Source organism: Melopsittacus undulatus, chromosome 1 (genome assembly GCF_012275295.1).
Source record: "Melopsittacus undulatus isolate bMelUnd1 chromosome 1, bMelUnd1.mat.Z, whole genome shotgun sequence".
NCBI lineage: Eukaryota > Metazoa > Chordata > Aves > Psittaciformes > Psittaculidae > Melopsittacus > Melopsittacus undulatus.
The window spans coordinates 62,342,345-62,369,369 of record NC_047527.1 but is presented as its reverse complement, the minus strand read 5'-3'; the positions used below and the strand labels follow the sequence as shown (position 1 = coordinate 62,369,369).

At 36.8% G+C, this 27,025-nt stretch overlaps 1 protein-coding gene across 1 annotated transcript in view; it reads right to left on the bottom strand.

Annotated features, from left to right (window-relative positions):
• INVS (inversin) overlaps positions 1 to 27,025 on the bottom strand; it is an 83,908-nt gene that overhangs the window by 47,821 nt on the left and 9,062 nt on the right. Inside the window, exons 3-4 of the mRNA XM_005153424.4 lie at positions 26,215 to 26,381; positions 1,238 to 1,411 (exon numbers count right to left, since the gene is read on the bottom strand). Coding sequence (XP_005153481.3) covers positions 1,238 to 1,411; positions 26,215 to 26,381 — 341 coding nt within the window. The remainder of the gene's footprint in view (positions 1 to 1,237; positions 1,412 to 26,214; positions 26,382 to 27,025) is intronic.

The following is a 27,025-nucleotide window of genomic DNA, read 5'->3' as shown; positions in this document are numbered from 1 at the left end:
TAAATAACTATTCCCTCTTTTAAAATGGGTTAGTGTGCTATTACTGTGGACTAGCAGGACTTCTCTGTATAAAAAGTAACAGTAAATTGGTTCTTTTCAGAACTGTATCACTTTCCTTCTAAGATCTTCCATCTCTTCTGGATGGTCATTTTAATGCTAGTCCTTTTTAACAAACGTCTGAAACAGCCTGGTTATTTTATTGATGTGGTAGAATGTGACTTCACTTTGCAAAGGGACATGAGACAAGTCATGACAACATATGCATTATATGATATACCTGGAAAGTCACCTGGAGATTTCTTGGCCTTTCAAGCAACTGTTGTCAATACAGATACAGAAAATTAGTCTGAAGGACTTTATTCTAAGAAGGTAGTAATGGAAAGCTCTGCAGATATTATTACATTTTTTCCTGAGGAAGTCTTCAGTTTCGCAAAATAAATGTCGAAGTGGCTAACAGGTGGTCTGCTTCAAATGAATGTCTCATGCCAGATCAACTTCACATCACATCCCTCTCACTAAACGATACACTCATGGAAGCAACAGTGCAATGCATTGAGAGCAGACCTTCTGCTGCCAATAGGTCCATTTTAATACAATAATAACAACAACAACTTGGTACTTTTTATTGACCCTCTTAGAAAATCTTGTTGATAAATGGCATCACATTCTATCCCAGGCAAAAATGCCATGTATGACTAGGAGACTCTAAAAATTATCCATTTTTAATTACAGAGATACAGAAAAAAAGACAGTCACCCTGACAGATTTAGTCTAAGGGTAGATATTTTTACCTTTGGACTGTCCTTGAGGATGGAAGTGGAAGACTAAAGCTGAGCCAGGAAAAAAGAGGTAGTGGTGGTTTGAAGGTGTTGCTCTAAATTTTGTCTCTGATTCTCAATATGCAAAACTATTTTAATTGTCATCAGATAAAACTCATTTGGTTTAAGCTGAGTCAGTTTAGCCCATGATAGTAACAGATAATTAATCTTCCTGTCTTTATCCTAACCCAGTATCTCAACCCATGAGGTTTTTGAACCTATTTTCTCCACCTTTCATCCTTCTTCCATTGAGGAACAGGAATGAGAGATGTGATCATTATAAGACCAGCATTGGCTGCTATTCTGAAGACTCAGAAAAAGTTTGTTATGATAGAGAAAAAAAAATCACACACAACTGTTTGATGTAACAACAATTTCTAAAGTTGTTACAAATGTCTTAAAATAAGCAGTACTTTTACCTTGTTTCTGTCCTGGGTATCCACTTCTCCAGGTGCCATATGCTTTAGCAACAAAGCTAAACATTTTGGGCTTTTGTGACGTGTAGTTAAATGTAATGGTGTCATATCCTCTAAATCCTTCTGCATCCAGTTCCCCCTACGAGCCAGTAAAAGCTTCATGAAGCGGTAATTTCCCTGGATCAAATAAATAAATAAATAGATAAATTCCAGTTTATCAAACCAAACGATGATACTGTTTAGATATATTTACTATTTTATTACAGTGTCTAAAAAATCTCCACTAAATGAGGTACAAGCTTTGAAAACACCTAATAAAGATTTTTTGTTAAAAAAACATTAACTCTTGTTTTGTTATTTGGTGTAAGATACATTCCTTCCATTACCAGACTGTGTAAGGCAGGGTTCAGTAATATCCAAAACTCTGCAATATTGTCAGAGTTTTTTGACAATTTAACCTCAATAAACATCATGTGAAAACTGAAATAAGACCATTACATGCTGGTTTCAGCAAGGTAAACAGTTATCGGATGAGAAATAAAACTACACATGAAGAAAGATCACAATTTTCAAAATGAAAGTAAGAAAAATAACAGGAAATGATTCAGAGAGATATAATGTACTTATCTGAATGAGCATGAAATATACAGAGAACTGATAGTTTCTTACTTTTCAAATTGGGAATTGTATATGAATTTTGATCTACTGTATGCCTGATAAATGGATGGGATAGCTAGGTTTGCAACATGTTTAAAATACTTAACACTCTGGATTTACTAGGTTTTCAAAAGAAATAATGTGGAAATGCTCCCATGACTACTGACTGAGGGTAGATCCCAAAGGAAATAATCTTGTTTTATTTCAGAAATAACTGATGAAGCCAGTCAAAAATGACAGATATAATCATGCAAGAATGCAGAAGCTATAGTGATTTAAGCTAAAGCCACCCTTAACTTGCTATTGCCCCTTGTTTGGAGGTTATTGTCTGTATGTCAGAGATTCTACTTGTGATACTTTTATGTTTCCACCTCAATACAAAGTCTGCTGGGTTTTTCAAACCACCTTCAGCAGTTAAATTCCAACCAAGGACCAGCAACAGCTGAAGCAATAACTCCTTAAAGCAAAACTTCTGGATCTAGCTTGTGTGATCATGTTTTAAACATCCCTATACTTCTCCCACTGTAACTTTTAACCTTTCCTAAAATGAGTGTGCTGGCTCCCAGTTTTGCTCACTGTCCCCTGTGTTTCCCAAAATATTATTTTTTTGCCCATTTCACATATTGACAATTTAAGTAAAGTATCAATTACCCATAAATATAATGAAAATAATTCTCCCCACTCAGGGAAAAGCTGTACCATTTGATGAAGACAATGTACACAGGAAAGGTGATACTCCACTCAATAGAAGTCATGTCTTTGGATTCTTTTACTTACGGAACTACCTGCAAATTAACATCTTTTAGTCTGCAACAATTCTTTTATAAATCCTGTATGTTAACTCAATGCCTTTAGGCTGTCTTTGGAAAAACAATAAAAATTGGTAACCATGTAGACAAGTATAAACAGTGCCAATGAATTGGGCACTTCTGCACATCATAAGACTCAGAACTGAGAATCACTGTCAGCAGAATTGTATGGTGGAGATAGGCCAAAGGATTCCAGAGGCCCCCATGGTATCCAGTGCCAGGACATAAACATATTCTAGTTTTCTTTTTCATAGCAGCCATAAACATTGGAAGGGCAAATTTTGCATACATTACTATTTTGTTCTTTGTCTCATAAAAATAGAAGAGTTGAGCTATGATGTGGGCAGAATGGATTTCACCAAGTACGCCTAAAATAAATTAATGTGATTTCCCCCCCCCATTTTATTTTAAAATACAAAAAGCAGGGAAAACAAATCATGAATGAGCTCAGTCAAAATAACCTCTTCCTGCTTCTACAATTTATTGTCATTGGTTCTTGCTCTTCAACGAAAGCCTACAAGAAAAGTTTGCCAAAAAACTTATGACAATGCTGCCTGAAAACGCATAACTACTGTGTTGTCCAATAGCATCCACAGCAATTAGTGACTAATTCTCTTCTTCTGCTAGGTGTCAGGGAAAGCATAACCTTAGGATTTTGCGCCTTTAATACACAGGCATGCATCAAGGCATACACTGAAGTACAGAGGCAGAACAGCATAAGTCTGAACAACTACTAATCCATGTAGAACACACTCGAAATCAATACATGACAAATTTGGGAATGAGAATAAATAAATTAGGGATGAGAAAACTCCTCATTATTGCCATTATATTTTACAGGTAGATACAAGAATTTGAAAAATTCATTAAAAAAGAAAAAAAGAAAAAAAAAGGCAGCAAAAATTTGCAATGTATCACGATGAGGCTGGGAAAACATTAAATAACTTGAGATAATATTAGTCTTGAAAGAAATATAACTGCTCTTCTCCATCACAGAGGATAATGTATTTGGTTTGTTTTCAGTATTTCCTGCTCAGTACACATGCATACACATGAAAGTGAAAAAATTTATTTTCTCTTGTTGATGGTTACTTATTAGAAGATTTACAAGTGTATTGTGTTCTGAAATTAATTCAGCTGAAGAGTCAAAGTTAAAAAATACATAAAGCTAAGGAAACATGCATTTTTATTATTAGAGCTTCTTTTCCTATACTTCATTTATGCTGTTACACATTTTTCCACCAGTTACTACTATATCATTCTGTTGCATGCTTAGCCACCAACCAATTCCTCTCCTTAGGAAATGAATCTGTAACAAATCCACTTATTCTGAAACATAAAAGATCCTGTTTCTTCCAAATTATTTAAAATTTTTTTAAACACCACCACAGAAAAACACCTGTGCTTAGATTACTTGCAATGATGTCATTCATGTTCTTACTTCTGACTGCTGTTCTTTTCTTTAGTAACAACGTGAATGTTGCTGTGTTCCTTTCACTTGTTAGAAAATAATACCATCCCTATTAGTGACAAAGGAAAAATGTCCCACCTTCAATTGATTACTGCTTAAGTTTGTAAACATGCTGTATATCAACATGTCTTGAAGGTAGATTTAATTTAGGTTTCACTAGGTGGAGGGAGAAAGAAGTGTACTTAATCTGAAAAGCAGTTACTAACCAAATTCCTTCATTTTTATAAAATTCTTGTGTATAACAAGTCTTTGAACTTTCTGTTTTTTCTCCTATAAAATGCACTTGATTTGACTAAACACTCCTGGGCAGTATGAAATGCTTTACGTCAGCCCATGGTCTCAACATCAATAGTCTCTAAAATGATTCTGGTATACTGTGAAAACATTATGAACAAACAGGATTAAATACTGGTACAGAAAACTCAGTTCCTGGTAGCCAAAATTTACTACTCCAATGCTGATTCTTAAGATTGTTTTATATTCTGTTGAAACTATTTTTAGCCAGAACAATGGCAGTTTTAGAGAACAACCATCAATTAGCTTCAGCATAATCAGAAGAGATACTTCTGCTATTTCAAAATTTCAGCCACATATACTAACCACAATAGAGTGTAACATTTTTTTAGTAGAGAGGTTGCTCAATAAGCAGTCATTGCTCTGCCATCAAGGAGTGACTGTGAAGAAAGTTCTGGACCCCATACTTGACTGCTGAGCAATCAGAAGACTTTCTTTTCCTCAATGTTTCAACAGAGAAAAGAGGACGGGAGAAACATGTTAGTTGGAATAAATGAATTTGCCAGAATTCAGATTATTCCTGAAATTGAAAAACTTACCCCAAAATTGCAAATTCACTCAAAATGCCTAATATTTTCAATATGACTCTATTGCCAGGAACAGGTTCCAGCATAAAATTGCTAGTAAATTCTTTCCTATGCTTTTCTGGGCCTACAAGACAATGTTTTTATTTCTCCATCCACCTAAAGCTGCTTTTCAGTCTATTTTCCTGGCCTGTTGAGGGTGGGCAACTGGGAGTATGCCGATGTCAATCCACCCCATACAGTCACATAAGTGAAAAACTAAAGAAAAAACAAGTTCTGTATTGATAATGGTATTGTTAGGATTCTAACTGTAGGCTGATACCAAAATTAGTGATGGTTGCATTACCGAAGCTTTAAAAACATTAGCCTGACACTTCACATCATGCCACTCTATGCAGGCTGGCACAGTCCTGCTCTGAGTTGCCCAGTTGTCTTGTGCCTCTGTTTCAAACACTTCATCAGAACTTGGCCCATGGTACCTTCACTCAGCAATAGGAAGATTAGAGGAAAGAACACTTCACCTTCCTTTTCCTAGATCAGTAGCAGTCCTTCCCTAGCAAACTAATGGACAACAGGAGCTTTGGTATGTGGCTGAACCTAACATTAGCATATGTTTATAGAAAAACAGAAGGATTCCATCATCACTAAAAAAGACACTCTAGCATCTAAGGCTCTTCTGGGCCAGGTTTCAGCCTTCCCCCAAACAAATAGGCAGACACAGGTTCCTACTGGTTCACTGTCCAAACCAGTTCAATTGTACTGGAACATATTTTCTTATTACTGTTGGAAAGGTTGAATGTTACCCACCTCAACTAGCTGGCTCTCCAGTAACAGGTACCACAATAGACCAACCAACCTAACATAGAAAACACTATCATAAAAATACAGCTGTGTAAATATTTCAGCATCCAAAACAAAAAAGAGGATTTGGCATTGCTGTTCTCCACATGATATCTAGCATTATAAGAAAGATTCAGAGTTGTTAATTTTTTTTTAATTTACCTTTTCAATACATTTAGAAAATTTAATACATTCCACGACACACTGTTAAAGCCTAAATCTTAGACTAACACAGAGCTAAAAACAAATTGCTGTAGTTAATCCTGCTTCTTGTGAAAGGTTTTAGTCTTCATGTATGCAAACTTCTTCCAGAAATTTCTTAGCATATACAAGTGTTAACCTCCTTAAAAAGCGACAGGTTATTCACTCCTCAACTATGAGATACTACGCATGTTCCCCTGTAACCTGAACAGCTTAACTTGCCAGCAGAGAGGTCACGTACAGTGCTCTGCTACATTTGGTAGAAACCTAGCAATGCCAGCAATGGCAGCTGGCATCACTGCTCAGCTACCAGGAGATAAAAGAACAAAGGCAATTAATGCTTACTAGTGACATCTTACTTCCTCTCCTCTTAGTTGGCTAAAATCTGATGCTTTTCTGATACTGAACGGAAAAGAAATGGAGTACAGCTCCTGTAAAATGTATCAGATTTTCTTTCTGTGAACTGAAAGTCAAACTGTAACAGCAATTAGGGCAACTGGGACCATTCAAAGTAGCATGATATAAAATACAGAATTGTAAAAACCTGGACTACTGACTGTAGTTATGTAAAATAAAATGCCATCTGAAATGGAAGAGTCATTATCATCTTAATACCAAGTGTACATATATTGAAACAAAGTTTCCTCACATATGTCTCTTGGATAGTTATTAAAGAGATAAAGGTCCTAGCACTTTTCCAAACTACAGATAACACCAAAAGACAGTAGATAAGTACACTTCTTAATAGAAGAGGAACCAGCCCTCTTAATCTGTTAATATTTTTTCTCCTTATATTACTTCTATTATATATGGCTAAAGCCCAAATAAATTGATAACCCTCTCCCATACCAGCTGTGGTTCTCAAAGAAAATGGAAGGATTGAAGGAAGTGGGCAATAGAACTATTTCATCCAAATCCTAAGTGAATGACAGCGTAGCAGTTTCACTATAGTCCAGACTGACAACTGTTATGCACCAACAACCAGATTTTGCAGAATCCCAAATACAATTCTCCTGGGTACATAACAATGAATGCTACTTCAGTATTTTGCATACCAAATGTTTATACATTTCAAAGCTTGCTTTGACAAGTTCACCTGGGTTCTACAAACATTCTGGTGATGTACTACAGATCTTTTCATCCCACTTATTTCTTGGTAAGTTAACTTGATCATTACATAACCATGTACTAAATCTGACTAAACACTTCTTCTCTATCCTGCAGTGTGGATGTACCTCCAAGGCTGCACTTCTCATCTTTGGATTTGAAAAACGTACTACATATGTAGATAAATATAACACCACTCTATAAAGGGAGAAATCGAGCTGTACAAGATAAGGGTAAGCATCAGTGGAATATGTGCACCTCCTCCAAGCATCAAAAGCACATCTATTGATAGGCTTTCAACACCTTGTCATCCGCTGGTTAAGAGGAGGCAAAACATATAGAAAAAAATGCTTATTTCCCTATTCGTTGCTGAGACTGCATTTTTAAGAGGCGCAGCAATTTTAACCCATGTGAAATATTTAACATGACTTGAAAGACTGATTTGTAGTAATTTATAATGTAGCACCCATAAGCTGACTATTGACTGTTATAGCACAGCTACACTTGGTTTTCAGAATACCTCCAACAGGTTTGTGAAGATTTAATTGAATGCAAGGGTTGCTAGAGCACTAAGAAAAAGGCAGCCTAGCATCTCTATATAACCTCCCAGTAAACACAGCAGGACTCCTTAGAAAAAATGCCAAGCTGTTAAACCGTGAAGATGCTACTCTGGCTACAATTCAAATTTACACACCTACTTTCCCAGTACTAGGAACAGACAGACCAAAAGAACATAAAGCAATTTATAAGTGATCCTTAAAAAAGAGGTATTTTTAAGGGCTCTTCATTGCCAACAGTCAGAGCACTGAAGATGTAGTCAGGGCACACACTTCCAGTAGAATAGGAAGTCTTAGAAATATTTACAGATAAATCACAAGTTAGAACTGAAGGTTAAAACTGATTCTCTAGGTTACTAAATCCAGTCACAGAATGATAGAGATTAAAAAGGACCACCGAAGATCATCTAGTCCAACCTCCCTGCTCAAGCAGAGTCACCTAGAGCACATTACTCAGGATTTTGTCCAGACAGCTCTGGAGTTTTGCCAGGGAAGAAGACTCCACAGCCTCTCTGGGCAACTATTCCAATGCCCAGTGACCCTCACAGTAAAGCAGTTCTTCCTCATGCTCAGGTAGAACTTCCTGTGCTTTAGTTTATACCCACTCTCTCTTGTCCAGGGGACACCTCTAGTTACAGGGACTAACTAGAGAGGACACCATTAGTTACAGGTCTCCAACCAGACTCTGTGCCACTGACCACAACCCTCAGAGACCTGCCATTCATCCAGTTCTCAATCCACCTCACTATTCACTAGTCCAACCCGCACTTCCTGAGCTTGCCTACGACGATGTCATGGCATACAGTAGTGTAAGTCTTAATTAAGTCCAGGTAGACAACACGCACTGCTCTCCCCTCATCAGTCCAACCAGTTGTCCCATCATAGAAGGCAATCAGGTTGGTTGAGCTTCCAGCACCACAGTAAGTAAGGACAACTAATCCTTTTAAAAAAATTCATAGATATTTCATTTAAGTTGAATGATGATGTTTTGAATTTTTTTCCCTCCACATTTTTCAGTTTTGGGCTGTGTTTTTAGGGTTTGTTTGTTGTTTTAAGACACCCACACACTTCATACTTTCTACCCACGAAAGTACAGAGCAGGTTTTAAAATCTAAACAAGCATTGCTCTTTTTATTTCATAACAAAGGATAAACCCTACAAAACCCCACAATATTATTAGGTCTCTGCACTTATTTTAGTTTGAACTTACTCGTTTTGAGCACAAGATTTGAACACAAGAGGTTACAGAGAGTACCAGAAGAGGTCCCACTAAGCAGCCTACTGAATGGCAATGATACTTGTCTATTGCTAGTGCAAGTATCTTGTCAGATACACCAAAACGTGCATTTCTCTCATCAATTATGTGCATTCTCCAATAAGTTAGCACACTGATGTCCTTCTCAGTCATTTTCAATTAACAAATTAATAATCCATATAAGCATAAATTGTTTCCTCCCTTCCCCCCCATTTTTGGCTATCATATTTCCAACCACTTCAGTATTGTCATACTTCTGGTATGAACCCTGACTACTCACTGACAATAACATCTAATCTTGTGTCACTCTGTAGTATCCTTAGAAAAAGCACTAATTTTGTTAATGAAAAATACTAATACTAGATTCAAGTACAACTGTGAGAAATTCTAATATATTCATATTCATATTTCAACTGTATTTGTTTTTAGTTCATTATCGTTTTGTGTCCTAATTTCCCATTTAACTTGCAATTTTCCATCTAGCACTACGATAAATATTTCATACAGGCTTAAAAAGACAACTACTGAATTTATTTCTAGAAATCAGCTAGAAAAACACCCAGTTAGTCTTGAAGAGCCTACTATTGACAGCATGGTGCATTTTACCCAATTTTCTCTCTCATTTTACATATTTATCCCTTAGAAACTAATTTTAAATTCTTGAATGCTACTGAGGTCAAACAGGCTACTTCTGTAGGCTTTCCTTCTTCCTATTTAAAACATTATTTACTGGTATTAAATTTTTTTTTGAATATGCCAAATTTGATGTTACAATATTTCACTGATTTAAACTCTTGCACCTTGTCCCTTGCTGTTTCTGTACTGTTAAGACGAGATTTATCGAAATCAGGCATTAACCACTCATCACAGGCCCTAACAGAGACAACTGCAGTAACTAAGCCTGGTCAGCAAGTGCAGAGAAGATTGCAGGCAAGTGGTAAATAAAAGGCCCCACAAAATTCAGAAGCATGAAGGTCAGCCTGTTTAAAGGGGTATGTTTGAAGACAACAGAGAAGGAGTAACAGTGCAGCAACTCCACCATCTATGACAGTAGGGATTTCAGAGATCTGATAATTATTCATCCCACCACAGTTTAATAATTTATTAGGTTATTAAAATTTGATTTTTGAAATATATTCATTATTAATTAAGCAGCACTTATGTAAAATGTTTTAGCACAGTTTTCTCAGTATTCTTTTGTGAAAAAAGAGACTATTTAACAATCAGTAACTCCTCTTCAGAGGAACATAATATATAATTCAGTTAATTTTACTCTTTCCTGTACAGGACACCACAAAATTATTAGACTTGAATGAACTGCAAAGATAAAACAGATCTGCTTTTCTAGTGCTATAACAATTGTAGTATAGGCAGTGATTATACTTCTACTGTCTTTAAATATTATTCATGTTTCAATTTTCCTTTTTAAACTCATAAATAATATTTAACAAAGTATAGCTGGATGCATAACAACAGTTTGAGAGCAGAAAACCAAACTGTATCATAGGTTATTACCAATATATTTATTCATGTACACTTTTCCTTTAGTTTAGACCCAGTGTGGGGCAGAATTAGAATTGGAAAGGTACATAGAAATCTAGCATACTAGGCCACTGATCTCCTTTTCCAGAGAAGCACATTCTGCCCCAAATATACTAGCTCTTATTCTAAGATAACAAAAAAGTTAAATTGATTGCTATGGGTTTTTAACAGTCAGATTTAGATAACAAACCTTTTAAACCCAGAACTTGTTAGAAATTGGAGTTAAAATTTAATTCTTGCTGATGTCAAAACCACGAAATTTTTAGTTGTGACATATGAGTTTCTACAGTCAATATAAATCCATAAATGACAAACAAGAAATTGTACCATGCACTCAGACACTGACTGAGGTAAAATATGAACAACATGAAAGTCATTTAGATTTTAGCTTAAAACCCATGTAAGGCACTTTGCACTGCATCAGCATGCTTTTGCCAATGGATTAGCAGAGATGCTACAGCTGAAGTTGAGAACAGCTCTTTGCTGTCAGATGCTTTCAAGAAGCAGTGAAAGACAAAAATCTTGAACTCCTTAATTGCTAGCAAAGCTTTCAAAAGATAAACATATCTATGAGCTTTCCCTTTAAAACAACAATGGCAACAGACTTTAACCTGCTTATGTTCACAGAGTACAAACTGCTGCCTTTGACCTACTCAATCTGAAAATAATCTTACTGCATACACAAACATACACTCTCTTTTTGCAGCAAGCAGATACTGAAGAGGGGATGCTTCACTCAACAGATCAACTTGGTCACAAATGATCAATACCCAAGAATTTTCATAAGTTTGGCAACTTAAAAAAAAAAAGAGGCTGTGCACATGGTTTCTGTAGAGGTTGTTTCACCTATTAATATCCCCTTGAGAGGAAGCATTTTCTCAGAACATCAGAAACAACTTGGAATGACATGGAGCTGATGAAGGACTTAACGTCGCCAACACCTGCCAGTTTTACTAGGTTTTTAGGGAACAAACTAAGCACTTACAAAATATTCCCCTCAACCTTTGGGGAGGCTGGTACCCTGTGTATATTAATTATAATGAGTCAGACCAGTATTTGTTCAGAACAGTATTTCTTCCAACTCTAGAACAACTTCAGTTACCATTTTAATTCAAGAAAACTTGAAATCAAGTATTTAGGTAGTTTTAATTTGAGCAAAACTAAGCAGTTAACTCCTTCATTAAAAATTTAACTGAAAAACAAAAGTAAGTAGCAGAAAATCTTCAGGATTATTGTTTTAAACACAACCCTTAGCAGTCATCCACTGAACCATAGCTTTAGAAACAAAAAAATCTGTAAGCAATTTATTATCTCTGTGTGGACAAGGATGATGCCATGTCTTCTAACAAACCACTGGTGGATTTAAATGTGTGAAGTTTTCTAATCCTTTCAAGTCAACCATGGCAAAAACATCGCTGATTTTTACATTGGGTTCAATCTTACAAAGTACCCTTTTAGCAACTTTGTTAGCAGCATCCTAGACTTGAAAGTAAAACATTCAACTGGAGAGAAACCCTCAGACAGCTGAATAGAGACCTTATTTACTGAACCTTACTTCTGAACGTGTTCATCTGTCTGGGAAAGCTGCTTAGGCAACACATCAGCCAAGAGCATCAGTATAACTTGAGGCCAGTTCTCACTATCGAACATTTTGACTGAAAGCAAGGCGGTGTCTGAACTTGGATCACTTTTCCCTAAAGCCTCTTGCAAGATTGGCTTAGTATCCAGGTTTCCATAGGAATAAACAGAACTATCAACTGGCACACAGTCAAAGAATACAATAGGGAAGACAACTGACCAGTGCTGTAAAAGCCAAGGTAACACTGTTTCCCAGCATAAGTTGAAGGAAAATAAGTGTTTGTGCCTACTGATCTCATATTTGATTTCATTTATTTATGGTCTGTGTATGCTGTTTCTGTGTAGTATTCTCAGCTCTTCAGCTCTAAATTTTATAGCCTACCTATAGAAATTAATGTCTTTTACATAAAAAAAAGAAACCTTTTCAAGGACAAAAATGCAATTAGCATTCTCATTTCCACTTGATCTCTTCTGCTGTTACTGAACTTGTTTTCCTGTAGTGTCCTTTTGAAACCATTCATGCAGAAGTACCCACAGCACACCATCTCTAGGGATTTACAACAAAACCTGAGACACATCATCCATATTTACAGGATCACTGCCCACCTCTTCAAGAATAATCAAAGACTAGGTTAAAAAAAAACAAACTTATTTTGGAAACCACTGTGATTTGAAAGGTCTTGGCAGTACTCTGACCAGTACTGTATTGTTATTGGCTTGGACTTCTTAATTGCACCTCTCTACATGCTTGTGCATGCAAATATCCTTACAGACTGCTGGAAGCAACAATGTTTTCCAAATGAAAACTTTGCATACATATTCATTTTTGAGCATACCTTCACAGAATTTTTTTGTTCTGATTTTAGCTGCTATTTTACCTGAAAATAAATCCATCTTTTAATTGCAGTGGTGGAATCACCATCCCTTGAAGTGTTCAAAAACTGTGTAGATGAAGCCCTTAGTGATATGGTTTACCGGTGGACTTGGCAGTCCTGGGGTAAGGGTTGGACTTGATGATCCTAAAGTCCTTTTCCAACATAGTTTATTCTATGATTTAACTATATTTCAAACATCTTAAGCCCTATAACAAACCACTGTGTGAAATAATTACATAACTACATACCAAATTTTGTTTTATCAGAAAAGTTCTCCAGCCACAGTGAAGTTTCCAGAATTATTACAGAAGTAGACAGACAGCCCATAATGAAAATAACCTTACAATAAAGGTAAGTTTACCCTTACTTTAAATACTTTAAATAATAATTGAGATACTTGAAGCTACTTTTATACATTGAACTATTTTACAACTTCTACAGTCACTACAGTAACATTTGAGATTTAAAATGAAGTCGGAATTTAATCACAGCATGGGTAAATAAAACAAAGCCTTTAGTAAGCTACTCAAACTACATCCTAGCAATAATAAAAGGAGATTTATTTCTCTTTGATCAGACTACAGGCAGTTAAAATTACAATTCAGGCTTGGTGTTTCTTAAGGTCTTCCCAAATCTATACTGCACTAACAGAACATTGAAAAAGCTTATCCTATGTGTATATATATGTGTGTTTATGTTTAAGTGTTTCTACCATAAGAGTGAACATATACAGATAATATTCATAACATAAATCACTTAATATTTCAGTAGAAATCTTTCCTCATTAATAAAAAAATGGTAGCATTCTTCACTAATTCTTAGTTCTTCATCAATTGAAAGAAAGAAAAAAGTAACAAAGAAGGGCTCCAAACTTCTCCAAAAGAAACATTAAAAGGTGGTAATTTTAATAAATTAATTAGTTAAATTATTTTTTTATTTTATGAAATTCTGACACTGGCTTGTTGCTTTCCTGGAAACAACAGAATTTGCTTATTTAGTTTATACATATCCATTTTGACTTGAGGTGATTCACCTAATTCCCTTTAATCAACAATTTAACCAAGTGTTTACAGACAAAGAGAGAGACAAATGAAAGATTAGTGCTCTTGGAGTTTGTGGCTGGCCACGAGATCTGAATTTATTTTTCAAATACCTTCTATAGCAATTGCCTTGCATGCTGAAGACATCCTATCTAGTATACTATTGATTCAAATGACAAGCCTGAGCATCAGATTAAGGACGTGTCAGACACCTGATAGAGGATTCCTGGAGAATTCAGCAGAAAGGTGTCCTGTTTCAAAATGATCTATTGCTGGTACTATATTTATTGAAGTGCATGTGGAAACATTTAACGCAAAACTAATTCACTTAGAATCAGAGTAACATTTATAATCAGTGAAAACAAATACCTTCACTTTTTACTATAGAATACCTGAGAAAATCACCTCATTCAAACAAATATCACCAAACAGCTCACAAATCTGAACTAACCCAAACTGATGATCTAATACCAGTGACAGTCCTCTTTTAATTTGTCAGTGCCAGATCTGGGCACAAAAATATTAAGCGGCTTCTCAGTCCCAACAAAAAAATATTCCTTCTTGAAATCACTGAAGATCAGTCTTGAGGTCAGCTGCAGAGGGGCAATTAATGCAAGAATGATGTTTTAGAAAGGACACTCAAACAGGGAAATGTCTTTGCCTGTAAAGGTATTTTTAAGGTATAGACTTGGCAGTAGACATCAGTGGCCTTGGGGAAGAGCTGGGCAAGTCTCTTGTGTACAGAGGGATGCCACAACGCTAAACATGCTAACGGAACAGCAATAAGTGAAACAAAATTAAATCTATTCACATCTGAACCATAACACTCCAAGTACAGCAAGCACCATACTTAAAAAGAATCCCATTTTTAAGATGCAACCGCTATTTTTCAGTTCAAACACTAGAGAAAAATTAAATTCTCCTTTGAACAAAGCCAAATAAGAGAGGGGACAGCCTTTGACAACAGTATGTACAAAAGAGCTAGCAGCTGAAAACCAGGAAAACTAAGTCAACTTAAAACAGCCAAACATAAGCAACATGGAATAATGTTCTGTAGAAACATCACTGCTCATGCCTGCACAAAGTACTTGCCTTTGCTAGGCAAAATTTTGCCTGATTGTCCTGCATGTCTGCATCCTGTTCAGTTCTAGACCATCTTCCCAACAAAGTCTATGAGTTGAAGTTATGCACCATTACTATTTTTTAAGCTTTAAGTCCTCAGTTTAGATTTTTTTCTAGGACAGGATGACTTCACCTTCTCATCCTTGTTAACTGATACTCTTCATAAACTAATACAAATTGTTTTATTAATTTACAGTAGCCTGAAGAGTTATTGCTTTGGAAGAGAACTTAGAAAAGATCAGAAAAAGTAACAATGGGTAAGTCATCAGCCCAGAAGCTCTTCCAAATTTTACTCACAAAAGTACAAGCGTGAATTTGATACATGAAAATAAAGTAATTCTACCAGCTGGCTGTAAGATATTTAAGATATCATTCCATATGCTGTGCAGAATTAGTTCCTTTTCACTGAGAAACATAACACAAGCACAGTCTCTCCATGTTCTGCCACCACGGCTTACACTTGATTCGTATTTTCAAAGTCTTTTAGAAAATCACTGCAGTTGGAGAACTGGATTATGAGAAAAAATGACAGAGGTACAATACCTGCCAGAATAAGTAATTGCAAAAGCAAAAAGTATTCAAGGCCCATGAATCAGACTCTCACACAAAGATGGGTACTTGAGAGCATGGAAGTCAATCTCAAAGGTGAAAAGGGTTGTCCTTTCTGACACTTAAGCCATTGAAACATGGTAACAGACAATCCGCTCAAGATTTCTGCTTCTGAAATACTTTCACAATTGTACTAACCTATAAAGATAAATGTGAGAATAAGCATGGGTTTGCCAGTATTTACAGCAGGCCACCAGTAAATACAATGTCATGAATCCAAATAGCCATCGGTGGTGCAGAAGGGAGGGGAGCAGCAGGGGAATCAATCCAAACTGAAACACCCACTAGTTTAGAATAACTGATTGAACCCTGAAAAAAAATCTATGAGATTTAAAAAATCTACAAGCCTATAAAAAAGAAGGAAAATATAGAATTTTCTTTTGCTTAATTAGTCAACAGAAAGGACCTCCCCCAACTCAAAATTTTGCTATTTCAAGGTCATAAGCAGTTGTTGATGCACCCTGAGAAAAAAGGTGCTGCAGGAGTGCTAGTAAAAGGTGGCCAGTTATATTGGTAACTTTGGCCAAGTACTATAAATATCAGGGAAATGTGTTACTTAAAGAAAAGATACACAGGTATGGCTACAGCTAAGACTTGCTTTGAAAAGAGTGACAAAATAGGATGACAAACCCTCCACTATTTTAGTAATCTTATAAACAAACAAATCCTCCTTGCAAATCTAGTCCTATTATTTATTCTAGTAAGGTAAATATTAGTACTGCAAACCTTCTGAGACATTAATGTGAAATAATTATTTGTTCTACTAGCATAATGGCTCTTTTATTAGATTTAACTTCTTTAGAACAAGACAAATCTTTTTCCACAAAACAGGCAGAAAGCAAAAGATCAAAAGCAACAGTAAGAAAATACAGACAAAATTCATCTGACAATTTCAAAGCACAATGCAGGACTGGATCATAGTACTTGTTCTTCCAGCAACACTGAAACAACTGACTATATTTCAGAAAACACTGGTACTACTGGACTGCCAAATCTTTACAATGACATATTAAAATAAAATATTCCATTTCCTTATAGCTTCTGCTAAGTGATTCCCTCCACTGGTGGATACTTTTTCTCTCCTATGTCATAATCCTTTGCATTTATATTCCCCTTCTGAGTAGTTAAATGGCTTTTCTCAAAACACAGAACCAGTGTGATTTGCTATCATGCTGCCAAATCTGCTTCACACAAAGTCTGTCTGTCTCTGTGTGTGTGTGAGAGAGCGAGATACAGAGAAAGCGCACACCACACATCCTCATTAACTGGAGAGATGTATAATTAAACAAGAGCAGGTTAAAGCATACGTTAGCCTATTCTGCTTTTCTATCTATTACCTTTTAAAAAGCTTTCATATGTCTTCTTCCTTGTTTCTGAAAGCTAACCATCCCTTCTTCCTTTCAGGAAGGCTGACATTTGACAGCTTAACATAGCTGACAGGGTTACCCAACAGCTCACCCTCCCTATTCTCAATCCAATTAGACCTCTAATCCTCCAGATGAAAGGCCCAACTACTCACGTTCCTCATGACAACGACAGCTATTGATTATTTGTCACTACAGCTAACACCTTCTCTGTGGAGGCCACTCTGACAGAAGCAAACCTACCAAATTAGACAGCACTTTATCTGCCCTGGAGGCCAAATGGCACAACAAGTAAAGGCTAATAAATGGTATAAAAATGAACAAATCATAACATTATGACAGGTTGATCGTTGCCAGCAGCTTCACAGCTCAAGCTTGATGCTCTGTTAGACCTGTTCCTTCCCTTTTCTCTTCCACTCGTGCTCCAACTTTGACTGAATTAAAGGCCAGAACAATTAAGGCATTTGACCAGCAAAGATAAGCTAGGATAGAAGTATCATCAAGGGACACAAATGTCAATAGCAGACTACCGTTTGTCAATAAAAACATTCCAGAGATGCAAATGCTCATGACTCTGCTCTCCGCTAGGCTGTACTGACTCCCTTTGTACAGAACTCTTCTCAAGCCCAGGCAGAAACTCCAGAAAAATTAACCCCAGAAAACCAAGCCTGAACTGGTAAGCATTCTTATCAGGCAAGGATCTGCATCAATACAAAAGGAATCATAATACCAAGCTACATGATGGAGAAATGTTATAGTTGTTATTCCATTTAAAATCTATGAAATCGTCCTTTCTTTTTAGTTTAGATAAACCAGGACTACAGCATTTGAATTTATCATTATAAATTTTCTTCAATTATTTCTCAAGAAAAAGTCTGTTTCTAGGACAATATGCAGCATCTAGTAAAACAGACCTCTCAAGTCACATCACTTTAAGGCAAACTGAAAAGCAGCAACAACATATTATTTTTACAGTGGCACTATCCAAAAACATTAACAGTGAGAGCAGAGGCACTGTCCCTGAACTGAGGCGCTTAATACAAGCAGCAGGAAGAGAATGTAAAAAACAACCCCAACAAAATAAACACCACAATCACATGAACTCTGTTAAGATCATGGAATCACAAGAATATGAGTAAAAACACACACCTTCTTCAAACAGTTAAGAAGTAGTCAGCACTGCCTTGTCACACTAAATGAGCTGATTTCTGAACTATGCCAAAAATCATGTATTCTCCAGCAAGGCATTCCTACAGTTGTGAAATTACTAACATTAAATAGCATTACATCAAAATACATTAAAGCTTAAATAAAAGCTTCTTTAGTTAAAGAAGATGTAGAACGTGAATATCTGATACTCTACTTTGGGAAAATCTAGAGTTTAACTGAGGAAAATTTCCTGTGTAACACATAGTTCATACAGACATAGGAAACGACATGCAAGTACAACATGCTATTAAAAAAATAAATCTAAGCACTAAAAAAGGTATATTCAGTAAAAAAAAATAATTATTAAATTGTACAGTGTTTGTCCTCAGACTTTTAAGTTTACAAAACCTCTTGGGGATGAACATGCATTTATTAAACCTTTCAATCACAGACTGACATAGATGATTAAACTCTTTGAAAGATAGGCATTTCAGCACAGTATTATCAGAAAACATATATGCTAACATGAACAGTTTGGCAAACAGATCTCTTAAGATTACCACTGCCCAAAGAACTTACAGGACCATTTAGGTAAGTTGGGTCTCAAAACTCAAGCAAACCGTATCAGAGGAAAGCTGAAATTGTATATAATATTTCTAGGAATAAATTTAAATTATTACCATCCTGCTCTAAAATGTATTCTAAATATAATAAATCACTGCAAAGAGGAGATAAATATTTTCAAATAATGCAGCACACCATCTAGCAGATGTATTTTCATTTACAGTGATAAAACCCTGTTCTTAATACAATTCTATTCTTCCCAAAGTGAGACTAGTTCAGAACTCCTAATCCTGAGCCCCCACAGAAACACCTGTGATAAAGGAGTCCTGCAGTGGCACATCTGGCCCAACCCTCTGCACCAGGAAGAACTGAGCAAACTCGTTTCAAACTCACTCCAACTCTTAACTCATACAAAGACGTTTCTGCACCAGCAAGTCCACAGGCTCTTGGGAGCTGTTCAGGTTTCCCAGCATTGAAAATCCCCTTAGTGTTTATATTGTAAACCTCCTCCTTACCCTAGGTTATACTCACTACTGCTTATTTAGGAGATTAGCTTCCTTTTAACACACACCTTGTTTACAGAGGAATGGAATACATTCTCCCAATTTGGCTTTACCTAGTTCATTAAAAATATTCTCATTTGGGATCTTCTCAGCTTCTATTATTTTAAGAGCTTTTATTTTTTTCTTTTTTTAATCTTTAATGGTGGCTAAAAGCCCAGTGTTATACTAGAGAACTAGCTGGTGCCAAGTAGTGAAAAAAAAAAGTATTATTCTTAATGTCTAATCATATCAGTAAAATCTGTAAATGTATTTATATAAGTATTAGACTTATTAATCCAATAACTTATCTCCCCTATTAATATTCCTGAGTTTTCTTCTGCAAGACTCATTTATAATATTTGATTTATGATCACTATTCTTGAAGAGTGAATCTTTTCCAGCATTACAAGTCAGAATAAGAAATGATATAGCACTATGTTTTCCAAGTTGTGCTCCAGGCGATGGGCATCCCTGAGAATCATACCTCAACATCCTTTATACATAGCAAGAGCTAATCAATTCATCATCACATACATATACAAATACATCTTTGATGTATTTATTCTTTGTCCTACTTAGGCTTTCAAACCTTACAATTAAAACAAAGTCCCTCAAAATATGGATGCTACAATGATGGCTACTAGTCATCAAGTGCCCCAGGCAACTGCAGATCACCAATTTAGCTGCACGTAAAAGAGAGGGCACTATACTTAGTCCATCTTTTTCCACACAAATACACTCTGCTATGCAGTATTTGCCTAAACACTCCTGCAATAGTTCCTGCTGCAAAACTTCTTATTAAACCTCCCTCATCCACTCTCAGCTTTTGCTTCTACTATTCTAAATGGGGAGGGGGGGGGAAGTGTTTTGGAAGTAATAGAAGCATTCTGTCTACAGCAGGCTATAGAGAAAATCTGTCAAATATTTATAGTATTGCATTTTAGTGCCTCAGCCAGCTTTGTTTTTTTTTTCTCAATCCAATCCTACCTAAACAATAACAGACACTACAATTTTTGTTTACCCATGCTATAATTCCTTTGATGCTCAAAATGACTGCTGGGAAGTAGCTATATTTGTGGATGCAGCCACAATTTGCAAGCAATATATTCAAACATGTTTTATTACAGTAAGTAAGCTTAGTAACCAGTAGTTACTAAAGTAATATAAAAGTCACTTTTACATGTGCCAGAGCATATAGATATTGATATTATATTTATTAGTGCAGCCTGTATAGAGACAAAGCCTGATCTTTAGCTACTCGGAAATTCTGATCTTGAACTTGAAGCCAAAAGAACCACTTTGGCATGTTAATTTTGACATAACCTTGTTTTAAAAAGTGATTTCATACTAACATAAAACCACTGAGAAATAAGATTCAGACGCCTTAGTATTTGCTGTGAACCAAAATCTGACTTGCAGAACAGTATTCCCACAGTTTTACCTTCTTCAGCCAAAAGAACTGGCTGGATTTTAACCCCCAGTTTGATGGTAGAGATAGATGACTGCTGGTTACCAGATGACTAAGGTGACTTAACACTTAAAGAGCAATCAACAATGTTCATGTTCTTGCTTGACAAAATGTGTAAGCTGAAAACGTATTGCCTGAAAATATGAGAATCACATTAGTCTTGCAAAGTAGTGCCCAAATCAAGCTCTCCACGCAATCAAAACTGTGGTCAAACTGTTTCAGTGATGCTGCTCTGTAACATCTACTATAATTGACTTGGAAAGCCTTCCCTCTACTTCACATCAGTGATGAACTAATCAATCAAGACCCAGAATTTCTGAAGTAAAAGAAATATGTGTCAGTGTTGTGCTCATTCTCGTATCTAATGGATGATCCTTAGAAATACAGACCACTCAGTCTCACCTCTGTGCCTGGCAAAATCTGGGAGCAGATTCTCCTGCAAGGCATGCTAAGGCACATGAAAAACAAGGTGATTGGTGACAGCCAACATGGCTTCCCTAAGGGGAAATCCTGCCTGACCAATTTGGTGGCCTTCTATGATGGGGCTACAGAACTGATGGACAGGGGTAGGGAAGTTGATGTCATCTACCTGGACTTGTGCAAAGCGTTCAACACTGTCCCACATGACATCCTTGTCTCTAAATTGGAGAGACATCAATTTGATAGGTGGACCACTTGGTGAATAAAGAACTGGCTGGATGGCCGTACGCAAGGAGTTGTGGTCAATGGTTCAATGTCCAGTTGAAGACTAGTAACAACTGGTGTCCCTCAGGGATGAGTGTTGTGACTGGTCTTGTTCAACATCTTTGTCAGCAACATGGACAGTGGGATTGAGTGAACCCTCAGCAAGTTTGCCGATGACATCAAGCTGTCTGGTTCAGTCAATACACTGGAGAGAAATCCCACCCAGAGGGACCTTGATGTGCTTGTGAGGTGAGCTGGTACCAACTTGATGAAGTTTAACCATGCCAAGTGCAAGGTCCTACACCTGGATCAGGGCAATCCCAGGCACAGCTACAGGTTGGGTAGAGAAAAGATTCAGAGCAGCCCTGTGGAGAAGGACTTGGGGGTGTTGGTCAATGAGAAAATCAATGTGAACTGGCAGTGCGTGCTTGCAGTCCAGAAAGCCAACTGCATCCTGGGCTGCATCAGAAGGAGCGTGACCAGCAGGTCAAAGGAGGTGACCCTGCCCCTCTACTCTGCTCTCCTGAGATCTCACTTGGAGTATTGTGTGCAGTTCTGGTGTCCTCAACATAAAAAGGACATGGAACTGTTAGAACAAGTCCAGAGGAGGACTACGAGGATGATCAGGGGACTGGAGCACCTCCCGTATGAAAACAGGCTGAGAAAGTTGGGGTTGTTCAGCCTGGAGAAGGCTGCATGGAGACCTCATAGCAGCCTTCCAGTATTTGAAGGGGGCCTATAAGGGTGCTGTGAAGGGACTCTTCATTAGGGACTGTAGTGATAAGACAAGGGGTAATGGGTTAATACTTAAACAGGGGAAGTTTAGATTGGATATAAGGAGGAAGTTCTTTACTGTGAGGGTGATGAGGTACTGGAATGGGTTGCCCAAGGATGTTGTGAATACTCCATCCCTGGCAGTGTTCAAGGCCAGGTTGAACAGAGACTTGGGTGACATGATTTAGTGTGAGGTGTCCCTGCCCATGGCAGGGGGGTTGGAAATTGATGATCTTAAGGTCCTTTCCAATCCTAACTATTCTATAATTCTTTAATGTTGCTTGATTTCCCAGAACCTTTTCAGACCTATCATTTCTCTCTCTAGCTACATGTAAAAAAGCTTAACTAACACTGGTTTCCACTAGATGCTTCTATCTTGTAGTATTTTTTGTGTATAAGCATGTTCCTTGTATAAGGCATGTATAAGCCACTCTGTACATTTCAAGGGAGAAATAGTGAAATTTAGGATGCTCTGAAGCTACACTGGACTGCTGAGTTTCACAAGAGGAGACCAATACTTCGATTTCAAGATCACCTTTTCATACTTGAATATTTTGCTCACTGATCAAGACAGGTTAATGCAGAGGCAAATGGAAGTATTAATGAAATCTAAGGAACAGTCTGAAGTAGAATTTGAGACATACAACGTCCTGAAAGCCGCAGCTGCTTTCCTCACACACAAAACAACCTGCAAAAGGCCTCCCTTGTCCCTCCTCAAATTAAATGGAACACTGCTGAATTCTTATCTAAGGTTTTAAGAATATTTTTCATTATGTCAGAGTTCATTTAGGAAGGTCAGCCCTGCAAAGTCTCTGGCTGCTTTATTATTCTTCCTCAGCAGTAACAGCACAACTTTCTAGGAGGCTATATTGTAAATCAGATCTTTATAATAATGTGAGTTTTGTCTTTCTGAACTTTTCCTGTACTTATTTTTAACCATTCCAATAGGACTTACAGTATAGATCAGCAGTAATATCAGCACAACCAGTAGTGAAAAGCATTTGGGAGCATGAGGATTTCTACTAAATGGGCAGAAAATTAGTTGCTATTTTGTAGAGTTCATTTTCTGCTAACACAGTGAACAGTTCTGCACTTACAAGAAGGTGTCATGGAAAGGCCATAAGTAGGAACAACCCCTTGGTAGCTAGATCAGTTTACCTGTATGTGTAATGTAATACGCATACAAATCACATATGAGGAACTGTGCCTTCTGCCCTTAAGCCTCTTCAGCCTGCATTCACTAGAGAGAATCCTTTGTTCAGGAAAGTAAACAAAACATTTGTATCATGGTTGTTGTCTGTGGCTCAAATAAATACAGAGGAAACTATAGCCCCGAGTATAAAAAAAAAAAAATCACCTTTTCTGGCTGAGCAGCCAGCATGCCTGTTTCCTACCTTGGTTTGTTCAGATTTTTCACATTTAGTCAAATTGTATGTTCACATGAAAGTATGACAGAATGTAGTAGAGTTCATTCACACTTCATGAACCTATATGCACAGAATTATTATTACTCAGTATGAGCTCTCACATAAGGGGAAACGTTACAAAAGGTTAGCAGCCCAGGAAATAAAGAACAGGAGCTGACCACCACAGTCTCTTAAAGGCTCATTGATTTATTTTCATTATGTAGACTGAGAAACAAAGTTAGAAGCAGAAGCACATTTGCTCTTTTATGCAATTCAAACAATGCCTTATAAATTATTTGAGAGACTACAGCTCCAGGAACTACATCCTGAAAAAGGTACTGAGGGAAAAACTGTATAAGCTTGTTCCCAGACAAGTTTTATTCAGGAGCTTTTAATACAAACATCTTTTACTTGGACAAGAAAGGGAAAATAACATTCTGGCTTTGGGACTGTTGGACTACCTTAATTGTACTCATTAGATAAGACTTGGGAATAAGCTTTCATAAAATAAGTGAACTTAAAGATTACCTTGTTTCTAATATTTTGCCATGTCTTATGCTTGCCAGAGATTGTCTTTTCTTAACTCTTTCTTTACACTTACGTTTAGTGGTGAGTATACAGGAACAACCATTTTTAAAAAAAAATTACAATTACAATTAAAAAAATTACAATTGAAGATCATTAAAATATACCCATCTACTTTGCACAGAATCCCAAACTGCATCCTGGATGTGCAGTTATTTATCAATAACTGTGACAGCAAAGAATTAATATAAGCTACAGAATATTTAATGCCTCTACAGAATGAAAGCCACATTTTCCCACTGGGGTGATATTAATCTTCCTGAAGCCAAAACTAATATTCTCCTGACTGTTAAGCATCCTGACATATTATTTTAAGTGCATATTATTAGCATTCAACAATAAAACTATTGAATTTTTTCTTCTATCCCTATTAACACAAGAGGCTATGCTCAGGGTATTCATAGAGACTGTTACTTCCCCAGAGGAAAACTATTGCTAGTAAGTGAGCATCCTCTGTGAGAAACTCTGAAAGAGGCAGGCCTGTATTTTTCCTTATATAAAACTGGAATAACTTAATGAAAATGAAAAAAAACCAAAACCCATATACAGGTAATTTGGGTATGTAGAAACATAAGTATCGTAAGTATCATATGTGGGTGTTTAAGCAAGTTGCAGTTTAAGACTAGAAGCAATAGTTACCAGAATGCTTACAAGTGAAAATTAATGTCTGTAGTTAAACTGCAATCCCAGTATTTCTATCTGTCTCCATAGCATGGTCATTTCACAATAATTTAAGTATTACCAACTTAAATGATCTGTATGCACATAGTAATATAATTCTGCAGTGTGAAATCACTGGCAAATTATGTTAATGATTTTACTTCTGTTGCAATCAGTCACTATTTCAGCTCCCAGTGAATTATATCTGTGTTCATGGAGTCACAACTTTCCTCTGAAACTCTTTATGGCAACATTTACAGGCACATTCCTGAAGTAATTTATGTAATTTTCTAGTGGGTTTGGGCTTTTGGGGTCTTCTTGTTTAACTGTTTTAAGTTTTCTGAAGTTAATGGCTTGACCTGATGATCAGAAGGCTGGAGCACCTCTCCTTATGTAGGCTGACAGAGTTTTGGGCTTGTTCAGCCTGGAGAAGGCTCCAGGGAGACCTTACAGCAGCCCTCCAGTACCTAAAAGGGGCCTGTAAGAACACTGGAGAGGAACTTTTTATAAAGACATGTAGTGACATGACAAGGGGAAATGGTTTATAAGCTGATAGAGAGGAGATTTAGATTACATTAGGAAGAAATTCTTTATTGTGGGGGTGGTGGAACACTGGCACAGCTTGCCCAGAGACATTGTAGATGCCCCATCCATGGAAGCGTTCATGACCAGGTTGGATGGGGTCTAATTGAAGGTGTCCCTGCCCATAGCAGGGAGCTGGAAATGGATGATGTTTAAGACCCCTTCAAACCAAATCAGTCTATGATTCAATAACCTCTCCTTTTTCAAATTTTGATTTTCTTCTTTTAAGGGTGTATACCCTTTCAAAATTTCTTGGGAGACCTGTCCATTTAACGAGAAAGACCAAAACATTCTGCCTTTAATAGTGGAACAGAAGACAAACCCAAGAAGAAAAAAGTAACTTTGACATGGCCTTTTGCCTACAATGACTGAAACATCTCCCTGTCTCCCTGTGTCATGCAAGCGGAGGGGGTATAGACTTTTGGGGTTTAATATTTTGTTTTATTTCTCATTATCCTACACTGATTTGATTGGAGGTAAGTTAAACTATTTCCCCAAGGCAAGTTTGTTTTGTACGTGGTGGTAACTGGTGGGCGATCTCTCCCTCTTCTTATCTTGACCAACAAGCTTTTTGTCCTATTTTCTCTCCCCTATCAAGCAGAGGAGGGGAGTGATAGAGGAACCTTGGTGGGCACCTGCATCCAGACAGGGGCAAACCACATCATACTTGTTGTGAATGCAACAAGTTTATACAACAGCTGAGCACTTGTAATGTCATTACCTTTTGAGCAGCAAGATGGAGAGCGGTTCTTCTGCTACGATCAGCTCTATTAACATCAGCTCCGGCCTTCAGCAGTGCCTCTGCACAGTCCAGCCTGTCAGCCAATACACAGTACATAAGTGGAGTTCTTCCAAACTGGTCCTCTTTATCTTTCAGCTCAGAGTTGCCTTTAAAAAAACAAAATCACATAAACCAGTTAAGTCTATAAGTATCTAACTAAAAGTAATACTTTTTTATTAAAAAGGTATCTTATTATAAATTAACAGGTGTTGTGCACCGTACTTGTCTTACACAGGTAAGGTGATCAAAAAGATAAACTCAAAGTTACTACTTTTCACACAGTTTTTACTGACTTTTACAGGACATTTCCAAATATATTTACAGAAAAAAGTACATTCAGAAAACATTAGTTCCACAAATATTACCACCAGTAACATTCTGCAGTGGCATAATTTATGTAATTCTAAAATAGTTATACAGATCACGGCAGAAAAGAATACTTTAAAAAACAGCAACAGCACATTACCGAAGAGTCCTTCTGAAACCTGCAAATACTGTAACTAAACCAAGCTTTGAAGCCTACTCACAGTAATGTTTGCTTTAAAAGCATAAACATGTCAATATTACATCAATACCATTATTTACTTCATAGTTCCTTACAATATGGAAACTACTGAAATACTTTCAGCTTTCTTGAATTAGTAAGGTTAGTAATGCAGCGATTAAACTAAATAAGAAGTCTGAGGTCCTACAAAAAAAAATCAAAACATTGTATTCCTATTCCCAGTCAGAAAAACTTCTCCAAAGCAGT